At 37.5% G+C, this 19,096-nt stretch overlaps 1 protein-coding gene across 1 annotated transcript in view; it reads right to left on the bottom strand.

Annotated features, from left to right (window-relative positions):
- Positions 1–19,096, bottom strand: part of LRRC69 (leucine rich repeat containing 69) — an 81,274-nt gene that overhangs the window by 36,444 nt on the left and 25,734 nt on the right. The window contains exons 4-5 of the mRNA XM_043601351.1: positions 17,858–18,053; positions 15,064–15,135 (exon numbers count right to left, since the gene is read on the bottom strand). Of these exons, the coding sequence (XP_043457286.1) occupies positions 15,064–15,135; positions 17,858–18,053 (268 nt within the window). The remainder of the gene's footprint in view (positions 1–15,063; positions 15,136–17,857; positions 18,054–19,096) is intronic.

Here is a 19,096-nt window from a genome sequence, read left to right as displayed (position 1 = left end):
AGGGATAACCTAGGGGAAAAAGTGAGGGGTATCTTCTAGCATAACTTCTCTAAGGCCTTGACGTCAATGATGGCAACCCCATGGCACTGTAACAGTGCTTGGGCTTTGAAGGTGAGAGGCAAAGACAGGAATCAGGACTAATGTAACACAAAGCACTAGCTAGGTTTCTAATGACTTACACTTGCTAGCTCAGTCAATTACTACAACAGCCAGTATTATCTGTATTATTAAAAGCACAATGTGTGTATTCTGAAACAAAAAAACTACAGTATCAAAAGCCTCACGGTCTCCCCACAGCGACACGCTCACCTACTGTCTCCCCATCTGTGAGTTCGTTCTCTGATATCCACTGCACTGCTTAGCTGTCTTAAGCCTTGTACGAACCCAGTGTCTTCTGTCTGGAATTATTTCCTTGATTTATAGCACTGCTTTCTCTTTAGTCTACCCTCCTAGAGAGTCGCACCTGCAGTTTCTTTGAAGTTCCCCCTTTAATCCAGGAACGCCAGCAACAAACTCTCTGACATGTACCTAAAAATATGCTCCAAACTCACTATGTTTTCTTGCCCTCAGCAGTAAGGTTAGAGGTTCCGTTTGAGGAAGACTTCAGATGTTACCAATTGTTCTTCCTAATTACTAGGCACAAAAAGCCCATTTCAGCAAGAGATTGCAGCATCAACTTCCAATCTCCACTCTTTATCTCAAATGAACCTATTTCAAGGGTCTTGACTTCAATTTTGTAAAGTTAGCCAGAGCCTATAGGAGCATAGGGAGCTAGGCAGCAGGGGCAGAGGATTCAGAGATCAGTCCTATCTCTGGCTAGTTCAACTCAGCCATGCCTTCCACAAAAATTAAAAGAACATACAATCTTGACAAACAGGAACCATCTATGATAATCAGGCATGGTATATTTATATAAGTTACTACCAGTAATTAAGAGTATTTGGAATTTGAAGTGACCTAGGTTTGAATTTCAGCTCTGCTATAGGTACATTAATCTCTTCCCAAGACCTTGGTTTTCTCATATGTAAAATGGGAAAAGCAATAGTACCTAGCTCATAGAGCTATCTGAAGATTAAATAAGATGGTGCTTCTAAAGTACTTAATACAAAACCAAATATATAGTTTTCAAAGAATTTTAGTCATCATTGTTGGTTTTTATGCAGTAACTTTTATACATCCTCCTTAGCATATTAGTATTTCTGGCAATCATCTGTGACCTGGGTGGATGAAATCCTTAATTACTAACAATACAACAATATCACAAACTGAAGAGCACCCCTCCTATGATGGCATTTGTCCACGCTGATGGTTCTGCCCCTATGCTCAGACTCAATCTAGTCCATGGAATTTTCTTTCCAGAATTTCCTAAAGGAAAGCTGCCCAGGTACTAACAAGAGAAAGAACTACTTTCTGGGCCTACTTCCCTGACACTTCTGGGTAGTTGTCTTCTTGATAAAGGTGGTTTTTTTTCCCCCTTCATTATGCTCTAGAACATTGAGTCTTTACTGTCACTAATCACTGTACCTATCTACCATTATATCTCTTCTGCACATCAGTGTAATTTTTTGCATATGGGCAAAAAAACAAAAAACAAAAAACTTAAAGGGGCAAAAAACAAAAAAAACAAAAAACAAAAAAACAAGAGAAAGCTAACATTTATACATGAGTAATTTTCCATAAATGTATTTGATCCTCGCCACATAAAAATCTTATGAATAATGAGAAAAGTGGCCTCCTTTCCTCCTACCCTCACTACTGATTATAAATAGAATGTTAAATGCCCTGCAATTTAATATAGGGAGGTTTGGAAGTCTCCTGGGATACCTACTCAGCCAGGGCTCGGGTTTTTATTTTTGCTTCGGTTTGTATTTTAATATAGTCTCAATTATCTTCCAAGAACTTTAGGTGATTTATAGTAGAAGACTTATAAAATGTGGGCAATATAATTAGAACTCAAAAATATAGAAAAAGATGATCATTCTAAAATTGTAATCTGTCAGGGGTGCCTGCCAGGCTCAGTTAGTACAGCATCTGACTCTTTTTTTTTTTTTTAATTTTTTTTTCAACGTTTATTTATTTTTGGGACAGAGAGAGACAGAGCATGAACGGGCGAGGGGCAGAGAGAGAGGGAGACACAGAATCGGAAACAGGCTCCAGGCTCTGAGCCATCAGCCCCCAGGCTCTGAGCCATAAGCCCAGAGCCCAACCCTGGGGCTCGAACTCACGGACCACGAGATCATGACCTGGCCAAAGTCGGACGCTTAACCGACTGCGCCACCCAGGCACCCCAGCATCTGACTCTTGATCTTGGAGTTGTGAGTTTGAGCCCCACAATGGGTATGGAGATTACATAAAAATAAAATATTTAAAAAGTAAACAAATAAGTAAACAAACAAACTTCAATCTCTCAGTTCTGTTCTGAACTTCTTGGCACCCAAGGCAAAAAGAAGACTAGAGCTTGTATAACTTTAATTATCTCCTAAAGTTAAAAAGTAAGTATAACTATAAAAGAAAAGTAACGCAGCTATTAAACAGAAATTTACCTTAGAGTTGTCTTGTAAGACTAAGGAACACAGAGTCCTCTAAAGAAAATGGAGCAGGAAAGCAATATATAACCAAGTAAATAAAGTGGAAGATGTAGGAAGTAGGGACAGACTTCAAAGTCAGAGAGGAATCTTGAGACCCTCCCAATGCTTGTGACTTATGGGCATCAGATGAAGAGTAGGGAGTAGGGAAATAAAAGGATGGCTATGATCAGGCCATCAGCCATTCATTCATTCAACAAATTCATATTGAATGCTTACTACCTGCCAAGCACTCCCTTGGGCAATAAGAGTATAACAATGAATAAACAGACAAGTATCCTCCTGTCATGGGAATTTATATTCCCTTGGGCATAAAAGAATGGAGATTAGATAAAGACAGACAAAAAGCAGGTAAACAAATAAATGTTTATAACAGTGGTAAGTACCATAAAGATTTTTTTTTTTTATTTAAAAATTTTTTTTTCAACGTTTATTTATTTTTGGGACAGAGAGAGACAGAGCATGAACGGGGGAGGGGCAGAGAGAGAGGGAGACACAGAATCGGAAACAGGCTCCAGGCTCTGAGCCATCAGCCCAGAGCCCGACGCGGGGCTCGAACTCACGGACCGCGAGATCGTGACCTGGCTGAAGTCGGACGCTTAACCGACTGCGCCACCCAGGCGCCCCAAGATTTTTTTTTTTAATTGACATAACAATGAGATGGCTACTTTGATTGGGTGTCCAGGGAAGGATTTCCTGAGAAGTTGATATCTACCCAGAGACCTATAATGATACAAAAGAGCCAGGCATGGGGAGATGAGAGAAGACTATTTCCTCAGAAAGGCAGGAAATAAGGAGACCATAAATACTACTTAACCAGAGAACCAGATCTAGTATCTATGCATCAGCAAGAGAATGATCTAACTGAGTCACAGAATGCTTTGTTGTTTCATAGTCTGCTACCTAGAAATGAGGAGAGGTGAATGTTCATTAAAGAAAAGGAAATGTGTTGCTTGCTGAAGAAGGCAAATGAGGTTTTCAGAATAAAGTCACTCAAGTTTTCTCACTGTCTTAATGAAATCTATCAAAAACTTCCAAATCCAGTAATAGAAAATAAGGTAATTCAGACAAAATATCTCAATAAACATAAATATATATTAGAAATCTTCAAGGTATCAAAGAACTAATATGACCAATAGAAAAACCAAGACATGATCTAGGAGCAGATAGATATTGAAAGAAACGAGTCCCACATTTAAAACCACTTTTGTTCCCTGACACCAGAAAGAAATTTTCATATTTGAATAAGGGTAAATAAAAAAAATATCCACCCCATATAGATAGCAGCCCTACTTTGAATATTCTAGGTAACTCTTAAGCATTGAAACTAAAGTGGTACCGTATTATTATTTCCACTGTATTACAGTGATGCCATTACATTACTGTAAAAGTGGCCAAAAAAAAAAAAAAAGAAAAGAAAAGAAAAAAGAAAACAAAACTTCTCCAGGAAGTTACATCATCTGGACCTCAAGCTATTTCAAAAATAATTTTTCAAATACAATGTCCTGGATATAATCAAATATAACCAAGCATTGTATATACAGTTGTCATATCACTATGCTATATACCTGAAACTAATGCAATATTAAATATGTGTGTGTGTGTGTGTGTACACTTAGAGAGAGAATATTGATCCATATCTATATATCACATAAGAAGAAAAGATGGTACACTGGGTTGAATAGAATCTCTCTGGAGAACTCTGAGTGATACAGATAAACTACACAAACAACAGAAGTCAACCCAAAAGTACTTCCCAATACTGAGTTTACCATACTCAGACATTAAAACAACCATACTTAACACGTTCCAGGAAATAAAAGCTAAACTTAAATTTTTTAGTAGACAACTGAAAAATATGGAAAATAACATGGTAGATTTGACGGGGCGCCTGGGTGGCTCAGTCAGCTGAGCATCCAACTTCAGCTCAGGTCATGATCTCGCGGTCCGTGAGTTCGAGCCCCGTGTCGGTCTCTGTGCTGACAGCTCAGAGCCTGGAGCCTGTTTCGAATTCTGTGTCTCCCTCTCTCTCTGACCCTCCCCCATTCATGCGCTGTCTCTGTCTCAAAAATAAATAAACTTTAAAAAAAAAAAACATGGTAGATTTGAAAAAGAACGAACCAAAAATTGTGCCACTGAATAAAATGGAAATAACCTAATGGATGGGTTTAAAAGTAAATTAGACACAACTGAAGAGTAAATTATCACATTGTAAAATACAAAATACAATAGGAAGAAATATCTAGAATGAAGCACAGAGAGACAAAAGGAGAGAAAACAGGGTAAGACAAAAAAAAAAACAACATAAAGTGAGAGGTTGTGACATATAGGAAATTAGAGTTACCAAAGAAGAAGGGGGAGACAGAAGCAGTATTGAAAAAGACAATAACTAAGAATTTTTAAAAAAACAATGAAAGATAGTAATTTACATACTTAGGAAGCCAAATAAATTCCAGGTCGGACAAATTAAATGAAGTTCACACCTAGACACATCATATTGGAAATGCAGAATATGAAAGACAATGAGACAATGTTTAAAGCTGCCAGGAAGAGAAAAACAGATTGCCTGAGGGGGAACAACAGCTACAGTTTTCCCAGAACTCTAAGCAGCAACAATAGACGCTAGAAGCTGGTGTTTTGAAAGTAATGAAATATAATACTGTCAACTTAAAATTCTATACCCAGTAAAAGTTATTCGTCAAAAATAAAGTTAAAAGAATGATACTTTTAACTCAAACTATCAAAAACTGGGAAACTGAACAAGTATACTCATTCTCAAAGAAGACTAAAAACTGTGATTTGAAGCTGGAAGCAAATATAGAATCCCAAAGGAAGATGCAAGATACATGGGGAAATGAACAACAACAAAAATTTGAAACCTGCAAATAAATCTAAATGAATACTATCCGTGTAAAATAATAATAAAACCTTTTAAACTAGAAAGTTACATTTAAAATACAATTGTATTTATGTATTTATTTGTAAAGTTATCCAGAGAGAGAGAGAGAGAGAGAAATACGCACAGACACAAGTGGGGGAGGGGTAGAGAAGGAAACAGAGTCACAAGCAGGCTCTACACTCTATGCTGAGCCTGACTCAGGACTCAATCTCACGATCATGAGATCATGACCTGAGCCAAAATCAAGAGTCAGATGCTTAACTGACTGAGCCACACAGGCACCGCAAAATACTATTTTATTTAATATACGAAATTATAATACATACAAAATATCTAAGAATGGAGGTCAATAAATAGATTTAAAGTATCCTAAAGTTTTTGCACAATTCTTAATAATACACTTTCAAAAAGCAAGTAGGATTTTTTTAAGGTAGTAAATCAAAAGAATAACAAAATTGTATACAAACTCTTTACGAAGAATTTTTTAAAAATGGAATCATAAAAATCTCCAATCGGGGTGCCTGGGTGGTTCAGTAAGTTAAGCGTCTGACTTCAGCTTCAGGTCATGATCTCATGATTGGTGATTTCAACCCCTGCATTGGGCTCTGTGCTGACAGCTTAGAGCCTGGAGCCTGCTTCAGATTCTGTGTCACCCTCTCTTTCTGCCCCTCCCCCTGCTCGTGCTCTCTCTCCCTCTCTCAAAGAATAAATAAATATTTAAAAACTTCTTTTAAATAAAAAAAAAATCTCCAGTCATAAGAAGGGAAGGAGAGAAAAAGGAACACATTACAAATATACAGGAAGATACTGATTCAGCCCCAAATAAATCAGCGACTACATTAAATTTAGAGGAACTAAATGCTGCAATTTAAAGACAAAGATTATCATATTGGGCTTTTTAAAATAAAGAGTCATGTGCTATTTATAAGAAACATATCTAAAACCTAAGGATATAGAAAGGCTGAAAGCAAGGAATTAAAATAGATCTATTCTGCAAACATGAATCAAAATAGATGTAGCTGATACGGCCACATTAATATGAGAAAATCCAACTTTAAAGCAAAAAAAGCATTATTAGCCATAATTCAGAATACATAGGCATGAAGCCAAGACATCAAAATTGTAAGAAGCACCACTAATGATTCCCATGCACTCTAAAATCCGTATGATAAGGCTACACACTTTCTAAGGAGTATGAGCCGGAAACCATGGAGGAATAAACAGTAAATCCTTAAAACCAGGGTTTCCAAACCAAGACACCAACATTTTAGACCAGACAGTACTTTGTTACAGGAGACTGCCCCGTACTTGACAGAATGTTTAGCAGGATCTCTGGCCTCTACCTACTAGATGCTAGCTAACAGTACCACCACAATTCCTCAGTGGTGACAACCAAAACACCTCCAGATATTGCCAAAAGTCCCCGAAGGGCAAAATCTTCTCTGGTTGAAAATTACTGCCTTAGCGCAACTTTTTGGTTACTCATTCTCACACAGGAGTTTTGATTTTTCAGGCAACACAAAGCAGATATGTTTGTTAGGTAAAGTCCATATCCACCCAATCCATCCTTCTATCCACCATCTGTCCATTGAGCAAGTATCTACTGGGTGCCTAGTTTGCATTAGAGGCACTGTTCTAGGTGTTGGGAACACCTCATTGAAAAGACACAACAATCCCTGCTTTCAAAGAGCTTACATTTGGGAGTGGGTATAGGGGGTGGAAAAAAAGTCATCATCTAAATAAAAATCAATGCTTAAATAGGCTGCATTACTGAATGTCAATCAAAGTCTCTCTTTAAAATTTTTCTCATTTTCTACTACCCTTGAAAAGTACTGGCCCTCATTTTGAAATCATTTAAAATCAGCTTTTATCACAAGGCAAAAAAAATAGTACCTCTCACTCTGACTCTATGAGCAAATAACCCTATGCTCCCTTTCTTTCAACACATGAGGTGGGTGTAACTTAAATTTGGGGATCTCCATTTCGAAGATAAACAGCATCCCTTTTGTCTCCTCAGTGTCTTTAGCTACAGGGCTAGAACAAGAAAATTTCCAAGGGTAACAAATGAGAGTTAAACCTTGTCCACCAACCACCCCCACCATGTGGAACAGGGTACTCTGTGGCACTTACAGGAATCCAAGACCAGCCCGTCTTGAATTCTGATGTGCGCACGTACAGAAGTAAAAAGGCAGAACTCAGGTTATTTACTTTAGCTAAGCAGGGAATATCAGTTATACCTATAACTTAATTGAGCCCTCAATTTTTGAACCAGAGTTTTCACAAAACCCTCACTGCTTCCAGGGCAATATTTTATGAATTTTCTCTAAGCTTTTCATTTCAAAAAGTCTATCTCATGAAATTTTAGAATTAGAATGGTGAAAGAAGCAATCCCATATAATTCGACACCCTCCTTTTTGCCTTCCCCCATATAAGAAAGAGCAGAAAACATGATCTCATTCTCGTAAAAGTAGTGACAGGCAAGGCATTTAGTCAAGTTTTGGAACTCACTAATTCTCTATTAGCTAAGCTTACATCACTTACATAAAACCACAGAGGCCACAAGGGGTTTTCATTAGGCAAGCGTTGGCCCATATCCCATTTTTTTAAAGGTCACTGAATGTTGTTTTAAATGTATATCTCCTAATAAACTGAGCCACTGCAGGCAGCACCAACAACCAAAGAAAATATACTATTTTCAAATTAAGGTTAAATTTTAGAGAGGATTTAATGAGCTTCAAGGATACGGTAGACCTTTCCTTAATATTCAACAGAGACAGAAAATAAACTACAGATATGGCAACAAGAACAAAGCAGATCTCTAATGTTGCTGTTCAAGAGGCAGAAAAGTAAAGAGGATGAGGTAGACGATTGAAATTTCTCATGGGCTATTGAATAAAATGAATACCTCAAACCAAAACACTAGATGGTGGAGACATTTGGAAGTGTCCTTGAACACAGCTTCATGGATATTTCCCTGATTATCAGTTTTAAACTTTTAGGCTGCTTTCTAATCATCTTGCAACAGAGTTTCAAAAGTTTGGATAGAAGTTTTGATTTAAGGAAACATCACAATTTCATTTTCCCAAGCATCTCCTTTCCCATGATTGCACCACACTTTTGACCACTCAAGGACACTTTTGATCATGGACATTGAAATTTTATATAACCGTTCTCCACATGTTCGGTCAGTTTCACAGAAATATTTCTCTTTATCCAAAGCTAAATGGCCTCTCTATGTGTAGTGCACATATGTGTATGCAACTGCTCATATACAGAAATCATTCTACTGAAGGCAGGTGATCTTATGTATAAACGATGAAAGTCATTCAACAATAACATGGCTTTCGGGGAGCCTGGATGACTCAGTCCGTTGAGTGTCCGACTTTAGCTCGGGTCATGATCTCATGGTCTGTGAGTTCGAGCCCCGTGTTGGGCTTTGTGCTGACAATTCAGAGCCTAGAGCCTGCTTCGGATTCTGTGTCTTCCTCTTTCTCTGTCCCTCCCCCTTCATGCTTTGTGTCTCTCAAAAATAAAAATAACCATTAAAAAATATCTTTAAAAAAAATAACATGGCTTTCTTCACTTGATATTGAATTAACCACAGAAAAGTAAAACAAAAGACAGTGGAAGCATTTGTGAAATATTTAGGCTTTATGGGTTAGACAAATATGAGGCCGAAATGACACTAAGCCAGGATCTGTGCCATGTTAGATGTAAGGCAAGTGTCTGGAATCAAGACCACTACAGCAAGACATGCTTAGACTGGCATGGATCAAAATCAATCAGCATTGGCTATACGTAGAGAAAGGTTTTTTTGTTTTGTTTTTTTGTTTTTCTGTTTTTGAGAGAGACAAAGAGAGCTGGCAGAGAGAGAGAGAGAGAGAGAGAGAGAGACAGAGAGACAGAGAGAGAGAGAGAGAGAGAGAGAGAGAACCCAAGCAGGCTCCACACTCAGGGTGGAGCCTGATGCAAGAACTCGATCTGGGGACTGGGAGATCATGACCTGAGCTGAAATCAAGAGATGCCTAACTGACTGAGCCACCCAGGCACCTCTAGAGATACCATTTTAAACTGAAAGTATTTGAGGAAAGAAAAGACCTCAGGATAATAGACAACAATTTGAGAAAAGGGTCTAAGAGAAAGGGAGTTCAGTGATGAGGGGTCCTATTTTCAGCGTAATCCGGTGTGCCAATCAGAAAACAAGTGAGCCAAGAGATAGGGTGAAAGGATGAGACAGAAATAAAAAGAATCACAAGTGAAGATCGAGGGAAAGAAGGACCATCTTCAGGGAAATCATCTGTTGGTTATGTTTTACTCTTCAACAAGGTACGTCAGAAGACTGTAAATGGGTCTACAGAGGAAAATAACTTGGAACAGCTATTCAGGTAAAGAACACACGGAGAACAGGAAGCACAGTAAACTGCTAATAAACCTGTATCTCCCTAGTATACCCGCACATACAGATCAACCATTACCCTGCTATCTGAAATAGTTAAAATCATCAGGTGCTCTCATGACTTTAAAAGCATGTAGGGGCACCTGGGCTGCTCAGTCGGTTAAGCGTCTGACTCGGCTCAGGTCATGATCTCACAGTTCAGGAGTTTGAGTCCCATGTCAGGCTCTGTGCTGACAGCTCAGAGCCTGGAGCCTGCTTCAGATTCTGTGTCTCCCTCTCTCCCTGTCCCTCCCCCACTTGCATGTGTGCCTGCTCTCTCTCTCAAAAATAAATAAACATTAAAAAAAATTTTAAATAATAAATAAATAAAATAAAGGCTTGCAAAAATGTTCCTATATCTGGGATGGATTCAGTGGCATGTAGCTCAGACCCAACTTTAAAATAAAAAGAAAATAACATTTGCCATCTATCATGTGCCAAGCGCTAGTAAAAGATTTATATGTATTATCTCATTTAATCATTCACTCATTCTATATTTGCTGAACACCAAGTGCTGTGTCACCCCTTTCCCAACAATGTTGTAAGCGTTATTAATATGCCCAACTTCCATAGGGGAAAAAAAACGTAACACTAAGTGATTGAGTTATGTGCTCAAGGTCACACAACTGATAAATTACTAACTTGGGCATATTTAATTTTTGTTTGGGAACAGTGGATTTGAATAGTCCCTTTGCCATTCAAATGATTTGTGTTTCTGGGAAAGTTACTTACATTTTTTTTCCCTCCTATGTTTCTCATACTGTGAAAGGGGAAAGTGTTAGCAATGTTCTCAAATATGATTTATGACGACTGAAGAATTCTTCAAGGAAAAAAGGGGGGGCACTGATAAAATGGAATAGGTGCTATAACTATTATCCATCCCATAAATAGTCCAAGCATATTTTTCTCATGACAACACCACTGCATGAAGCTCTTTCTCCTTGTATTTTTTTCTTATAAAAACACTGTATGTCTACAGACTTTAGGGATATACAAATACTCAAGATTCTTAACTCCAACACAGAATCTGTTTATGGAGGCCACAGCTTCAAATGAATGCTAATATGATGAATTTGAAACTGAAAGCAATCAGCAACTGTGGAAAATGTAGCATTGGCTATGGTTTACATCTTTTAAAGCATATTTGTTCAATGTCTATGCTCAGCAAAGCACCTTCCCCTAAGTTTCATATTTATATGTATCCTTGTAAATATTGTAGCTAGACCTGAGCCTCACTTCCAAATACAACCACCTGATATAAATGGGAAACTTTATAAAGACAAACCTCAGAAACAATTAAAAGTTACATGATGATGGTTTGACCAAACTTTCTCCAAAAATAAAATTTAGTGTTTGAAGTCACATGCTAAAAATCTCTTTGATGTGTAGATTGGCTGATGAATAACTGTTTAGGAAGTTACGTCAACGGCACACATGCTCCAAATACATCCACGGGGTGGCTGAAGAAGAGTAAGTAACATACAAAACTCAGCTTCCAACTTCACAGGCATTCCTTGTGTCTTCCAGAATATACAAGAATTGTATTGTTCAAGGCATGTTCCTTGAGTATCATTTTCATGGAGGGCACAGGGAAACTCTCAGAACCCAAACTCCCAGTGAGATGAAAGAAATGTCTCATTTATTTGTGTAGCATAACAGAGACGGCCTTGCCTGTCACTCCTGAGACAAAGAATTTATTCCTCAGCATTTCTTTTTTTCTCAGAGGCAGCATTCTATTATGGGAAGAGCCCTGGGCTTGCAGCTGAAAATCCGGAGTGCAAGTTCAAACTCTCTCACTGCTCTATACTTCAGGCCAGTGGTGCTCCAGGTGTGGTCCCCAGACTTGCATCAATATCACCTGAGAACTTACCAGGAATGCAAATTCTTGGGCTCCCCAACCTACTGAATCAGAAACTCTACAAGTGTGGCCGAGGCCCTCTGCCTTTTCACAAATCACCCAGGTACTCTGATGCCCTCTCAAGTCTAAGGGCAATTGCTGAAGCCAAATTAATTCTCCAGAGCGCTGAACAGGAATAATAATACCAGATCTGTCTTCTTCAATGGGCTATTCAATATCAAATTGTTACAAATATTTGATAACATGCAAAATTGCTTTGCAAAAATGCATATTACTAATAACTACAAAGAACTGCTTTAGAAATATAACTTTTTGGGAATGCAAACTGGTGCAGCCACTCTGGAAAACAGTATGGAGGTTCCTCAAAAAACTAAAAATAGAACTACCCTATGACCCAGCAACTGCACTACTGGGCATTTATCCAAGGGATACAGATGTGCTGTTTTGAAGGGACACAGGCACCCCCATTTTTATAGCAGCACTATCAACAAAAGCCAAAGTATGGAAAGAGCCCAAATGTCCATTGATGGATGAATGGATAAAGAAGATGTGGTATATATAGACAATGGAGTCTTACTCAGCAATCAAAAAGAATGAAATCTTGCCATTTGCAACTACGTGGATGGAACTGGAGGGTATTATGCTAAGTGAAATTAGTCAGTCAGAGAAAGACAAAAATCATATGACTTCACTCATATAAGGACTTTAAGAGACAAGGCAGATGAACATAAGGGAAGTGAAGCAAAAAGAATATAAAAACAGGGAGGGGGACAAAACAGAAGAGACTCATAAATATGGAGAACAAACTGAGGGTTACTGGAGGGGTTGTGGGAGGGGGAATGAGCTAAATGGGTAAGGGGAACTAAGGAATCTACTCCTGAAATCACTGTTGCACTAATGCTAACTAATTTGGATGTAAATTTAAAAAAATAAAAAATAAAATTTAAAAAAATAAAAAGAAATAAAAAAAAAGAAATACAACTTTTAGCACCACTTCTTAATCTGAAAAGTACAATTATAATAGTTCAGGGAGTTTAGATTGCTAATGGAGGGTTCTGATCAAGAGTGTTACAGAAATGTGAAGTTTTCTGTTAGGTCTGCAAATGTTTTATAGATGATATTTTGTTACAAACTTCATATCAAAGACAAATGTCGTGATGCCCCTGGTTATGATCATTAAAACTTTATCTCAGTTCTATCAGGTCAACTTTCTCTTCAAATAAATGAAAAATAACTGTGCTCTTAAGGGAGAGAGGAGTTACAGAAAGATTTTTGCTTAAAAGATTTTTTTTAATTTAAAAATATTTAAAATATTAAATATTAAAATTATAAAAATTAAAATATTAAAAAATATTTGTTTCAAGGAACTAAAATACTCAGCAATTTAATTAGCTTACAACCTAATGGTAGCTTTTCAAGACAGACTTGAAAAGAATTATTCTACTAGTGGTACAAACTATAATGGTGCTTTGGGAAACAGGGAAGGCATCACAGGGCAGAGACAGAGTTGAACTAAGACTTGTAAGATGATAAAAACTTGGTAGCCTTTACCAGGTCAATATTAACAACATCCAATTATTATTAAACATTCGGAACTGTGTATTTTTGAAAGACAGCTTGGTAATTCCTAAGGAGTGCACCTGTTATGATGAGCACCAGGTTTTTTATGGAGGTGTTAAATCACTATACTGTACACCTGGAATTAATGTTACACTGTTAACTAACCAGAATTTAAATAAAAACTTAAAAAAAAAAAAAGAAGTAAATGTGCAATTACCATACGATTCAGCAATCCCACTTCTAGGTATATACCCAAAAGAAATGAAAACAGAAAATCAAACATATTTGTATGTTCATGATCACAGCAGCATTAGTCTCAAAAGCCAAAAGGTGAAGCAACCCAAGTGCTTCAGATGAATGAATAAACAAAATGTGATGTATACATCCAATGGAATATTATTCAGGCCTAAAAAAGGAAGGAAATTCTGACAAAGGCTATAACATAGATGAACCGTGAAGACATGTTAAAAGTGAAATATGGTCACAAGAAGACGAATTATGGTATGTTTGTATGATGTATATTGTTCTTCAAGGAGGTGGCCAGAGTCGTCAAATGTGTAGACACAGAAAATGGCAGCTATCCGGGGCAGTAGTGTTTAAGGGAAACAAGGTTTGGAGATGATAAAACACTTCTGGAGATAGATGATGATGGTTGTACAACATTTTGAGTACATCTAGTGCCATAGAACTAAATACTTAAAAATGGTTAAAATGATCAATTTTGTGTTATGTATATTTTAACACAACAATAACTATATTTTTTCTAAAATAGACTTTATACTTATTTTTCATATTTGAGTCACCTTCGGTACAAACAATTTCTCTAAGGGTAAAAAGCATTGAAATTTCAATTTGGACTTGATCAGAAAAAGGATTTAATAGATCAAAAACTATTGTACACCTTCTGGATTGATGGGCTTCTAATTATTACCTTGCATGTGGAATTATACTTGCTCAGATATAAAATGTGATATCAAAAACTGCCATTTCTTTCCCAAAATTCAAAACTTGTCAAGCCCAACTGTTTCTCAGTTCTCTCAAATACGGTAAAGTCAAAATTCATTTATAAATGGGAAAAAAATATTTTTTCATTGTTTATGGCTCAAAAACAACTAACAAAAGTGTCACCTTGGATAAATTACAAAGGATAACAATTTATCCTTTGAAAAGTCATATTTTCAAAAAGTCTGAGGTGACTAAAGCAGTATATAATAACAAAAAACACTTAACCAGGGGCGCCTGGGTGGCGCAGTCGGTTAAGCGTCCGACTTCAGCCAGGTCACGATCTCACGGTCCGGGAGTTCGAGCCCCACGTCAGGCTCTGGGCTGATGGCTCGGAGCCTGGAGCCAGTTTCCGATTCTGTGTCTCCCTCTCTCTCTGCCCCTCCCCCGTTCATGCTCTGTCTCTCTCTGTCCCAAAAATAAATAAACGTTGAAAAAAAAAAATTTAAAAAAAAAAAAAAACACTTAACCATAACCAATATATTAAAATATTTATGATAGCAATCAGAGTTCACTTAGTTCAAACAGTTGCATTAGGCAGAGAACACACAGGAAGGAATGGGAGAGAACAGGTTTTGAAATTCTAGAACGAAGCAAATCTTTGAGTCATTTACATAATCCAAGGTTCCAGTTACTACAGGTTTTAAGACTATGCATATTTCTCTAATCTCAATAGCATAAGTGAAGTCATGTTCTAGTTATAATAGAAGTAGGCTCTACTTACTCCTGATGGAAATGTCTGAATAATATTTCCAGCTATGTCTAGGATTCTTAGGTTTTTAAGACGACAAACTCCCTGTGTCAGAAAACAAGAGAGATTTTTTAAAATCTAGTATGTAGAATCATAAATATTTCTTCTAAGTTCAAACTTTATAGGACTGACCATCTTTCCTAATTACCTGATCGCTTCTTCAGTACATCCTCCCTGAGGAGTTACTATGTCCTGGGGTCCCAGATTCTCTAAGGTCTCCATTACCTCTGACCACTCCAGGGCAACATAACATGGTGGCCAAGAGTTAGACTATTTGTAGGCTCAGATCTCCAACACTATGTAACTACAGACAAATTTCTCAATCTCTTTGTACTTCATTTTCTCCATTTGTAAAATGAAAATGGTAATGGAAGCCCTTACTTTGATATGGTTATTGAATGGATTAAATAAGCTACTAATCAGTAAGTGCTTACTGAAAGGCCTTATAGTGAGAGAACTCAGTAAACATACTAAAACTAAAATAGAACCTTAGAGAAAGAGAAAAACAGATGTAAAAGGTCTATCAACAATTCCAAAGGCATTTATTTCACATCTACCTTTTGCTTAGCTCTGTGCTCACTCAATCCTTTCCTTATACAAAAAAAAATTAAACTTATTAGTGTCTCTATCTACATGTCCAATGTGACTGAACAGGCATATACATTCACACACATGTGCAGACACACACATAATTTATAATGTACCAGAAAATGATTCATAATTTGCTCATTACCAAAACAAACTAGTATTTTCTAGAATACCTTATGTATAATGCAGACCAAAAAGCACAATGATAGACTGAATCAGATTAAATGTACAAAGACATAAATAATCATAGGCATTCTTTACATAATACCTTAGAACAGGACTTACTAGGATTTAAATTTTTAGAGTCCAAACTCCTCGGGATTAAAAAAATAATTGTAGTAGAGTATTGATGGGAAGTCCAGACTTTTAAGTCAGACAGACATGGGTTTGAGCCCTTTCTCTGACCTTTGTAAAGTGTGTTTAAGTCGTCTAACCTCTCTGTTCCTTATTTTAGAGTGGGTAAATAAGAAGAGCAACATACCAGAGTTATGAACACTAATAATATAATACTTCATGACCATGATCCTGTTACTACTGTTATTATTTTTCCCTCAAATAAAGGAGTTACACTTCTAACAGATTTACTTTGTAATTTCAGGAAATATTCTTATTTACAGAAATTAGGATTTTTAAGAAACTTAAGAAAAAAAATTAATTTTTTTAAGTTTATTTATTCATTTTGAGATAGAGACAGCATGAGTCGAGGAAGGACAGAGAGAGAGGGAGAGAATCTCAAGCAGGCCCTGTGCTCTCAGCACAGAACCCGATGAGGGGCTTGAACTCATGAAACCACAAGATCATGACCGGAGCTGAAACCAAGAGTTGCACACTTAACCAACTGAGCCACCCAGGCACCCCAAGAATAACATTTTTGAAATACACTTATTTAAAGCCTACACCTTGCTATATTTTTTTAAAATTTTTTAATGTTTACATTTGAGAGAGAGAGAGAGAGAGAGAGAGAGACAGTATGGGCAGGTGAGCGGCAGAGAGAGAGGGAGACATGGAATCCGAAGCAGGCTCCAGGCTCCACGATATCAGCACAGAGCCCAATGCAGGGCTCGAACTCACAAACTGTGAGACCACGACCTGAGCTGAAGTTGGACACTTAACTGACTAAGCCACCCAGGTGCCCCATACACCTTGCTATATTTATCACGTTATAGTGTGCACAGAATTTTTAAAGGGAATATTATCCTCTTGAGAGAAAAATGAAACAGTAGGAATGGATCTACCTTTTGTATTCCTCAATTTACTGTATGACATGCATTCCCTCCTATCAAATTAATTTTAATTTGCATAAGGAAGGAAAGTAAACCCATTGACAGGTTCCCAGCAAGAAACAGTACTCTCAAAATGGGAAATTTGAGGAGAGTTTAATAAAACCACCACGTATAAAAGTTTGGCAAGGTTCTGACAAAGTTCCCCCAAACAGCAGGGAGTTCTTTACTGCCACAGACCTGAAGAGCCAAGGGAGGTAGTAATGGTCCATATGAGGATCACCTTATACTTACTAACTACGGTCTTCCAGAAAAGTGTGCAAGCAACTTACAACATCTTATCAGGGAGGGTACCAGGGGAATACCATCTGGTACACACTCTCCTCCTCCCTTTCACATCCTACGAGTGGCTATCATTGGCCACATCCAAGAGGAAGTCAGAGGACAAAGAAGCTTACTGATGCCCATGAGGTCAGTCTCCCAGGCACAGAACAGTTTGGAAGAGGATGAAGAGTAGCTGTGTAGGAAAAATGGAAGACAGATAGCACATATTCCAAACCTAAAGTGTACTTACATATTATGCCATACACAGGGTTGCCAGATAAATCACAAGAGGTTCACTTAAATAGAAATTTCAGAGAACAATTTTGTTTACTATAAGTACGTCCCATGCAATATTTGGAACATATTTATACTAAAAAATTATTCGTTTCTTATCTGAAATTCAAATTTAAGTGAGCATCCTGCGTCCCTATTTATTAAATTTGGCACCCCTACTATGTGGAATAATCCAAGTTATTACCCTCCTATGTCATAGGTCTTTGGGAACTAACTCTGTCTAATTGGAGGGAAAGCAAATGATGGCTTGTATTGAGATGTCCAAATCTATTCCATAGCCACTCCCCATCATGTGGCAATGAGTTCTTACCCATGAAAATTTGGTTCCACGTTTTGCTTACCTTTGGCAGAACTTCAATATTGTTCCTGACCAGAAGAAGCTTCTGGAGCTTCTTCAAGAACTTAATCTCTTCAGGTATGCAAATGAGCTGATTGTAGTTAAGGTGAAGTTCAAAAAGATTCTTAAGAAAACAAAGTTCTTTAGGAATGCTGGCTAGCTGGTTATGATTTATACTCAAATATTTAAGGTTTTTTAATCTAAAAAAAAGGATATGAATGATATTCATGAAAATAAGAAAGTCCATTGGGCATACCACTTATCAGAAGTCATGTGTCAATTCATTCTTTTGTAGCTCACCTGAGCCTTACTTTAGTCACAGGTTCACAACTATTACAAATACGTTGAGCATAAAAAATCTTTTCTATAATTTAACTTTTAAAGCTATTTTTAATTGGATAACTTATGTTAAAAGTTTTTTTATGTTTATTTTTGAGAGAGCACAAGCAGGGGAGAAGCGGGGGAGAGTGCGCGGGGAGAGGACACAGGATCTGAAGCAGGCAGGCTCTGCACTGACAGCAGAGAGACTGATGCAGGGCTCAAACTCATGAACAGTGACATCATGACCTGAGCTGAAGTCTGACACTTAACTCACAGAGCCACCCAGGCATCCCTTATGTTAAAAGTGTTTTATAAAATCAAAACGTATGGCACAAAAACAGACACATAGACCAATGGAATAGAATAGAAACCCCAGAACTAGACCCACAAACGTATGGCCAACTCATCTTTGACAAAGCAGGAAAGAACATCCAATGGAAAAAAGACAGCCTCTTTAACAAATGGTGCTGGGAGAACTGGACAGCAACATGCAGAAGGTTGAAACTAGACCACTTTCTCACACCATTCACAAAAATAAACTCAAAATGGATAAAGGACCTAAATGTGAGACAGGAAACCATCAAAACCTTAGAGGAGAAAGCAGGAAAAGACCTCTCTGACCTCAGCCGTAGCAATCTCTTACTCGACACATCCCCAAAGGCAAGGGAATTAAAAGCAAAAGTGAATTACTGGGACCTTATGAAGATAAAAAGCTTCTGCACAGCCAAGGAAACAACCAACAAAACTAAAAGGCAACCAACGGAATGGGAAAAGATATTCGCAAATGACATATCGGACAAAGGGCTAGTATCCAAAATCTATAAAGAGCTCACCAAACTCCACACCCGAAAAACAAATAATCCAGTGAAGAATTGGGCAGAAGACATGAACAGACACTTCTCTAAAGAAGACATCCGGATGG

The sequence above is a fragment of the Prionailurus bengalensis genome, chromosome F2, assembly GCF_016509475.1.
Source record: "Prionailurus bengalensis isolate Pbe53 chromosome F2, Fcat_Pben_1.1_paternal_pri, whole genome shotgun sequence".
NCBI lineage: Eukaryota > Metazoa > Chordata > Mammalia > Carnivora > Felidae > Prionailurus > Prionailurus bengalensis.
This window is presented reverse-complemented; position numbering and strand designations above follow the sequence as displayed.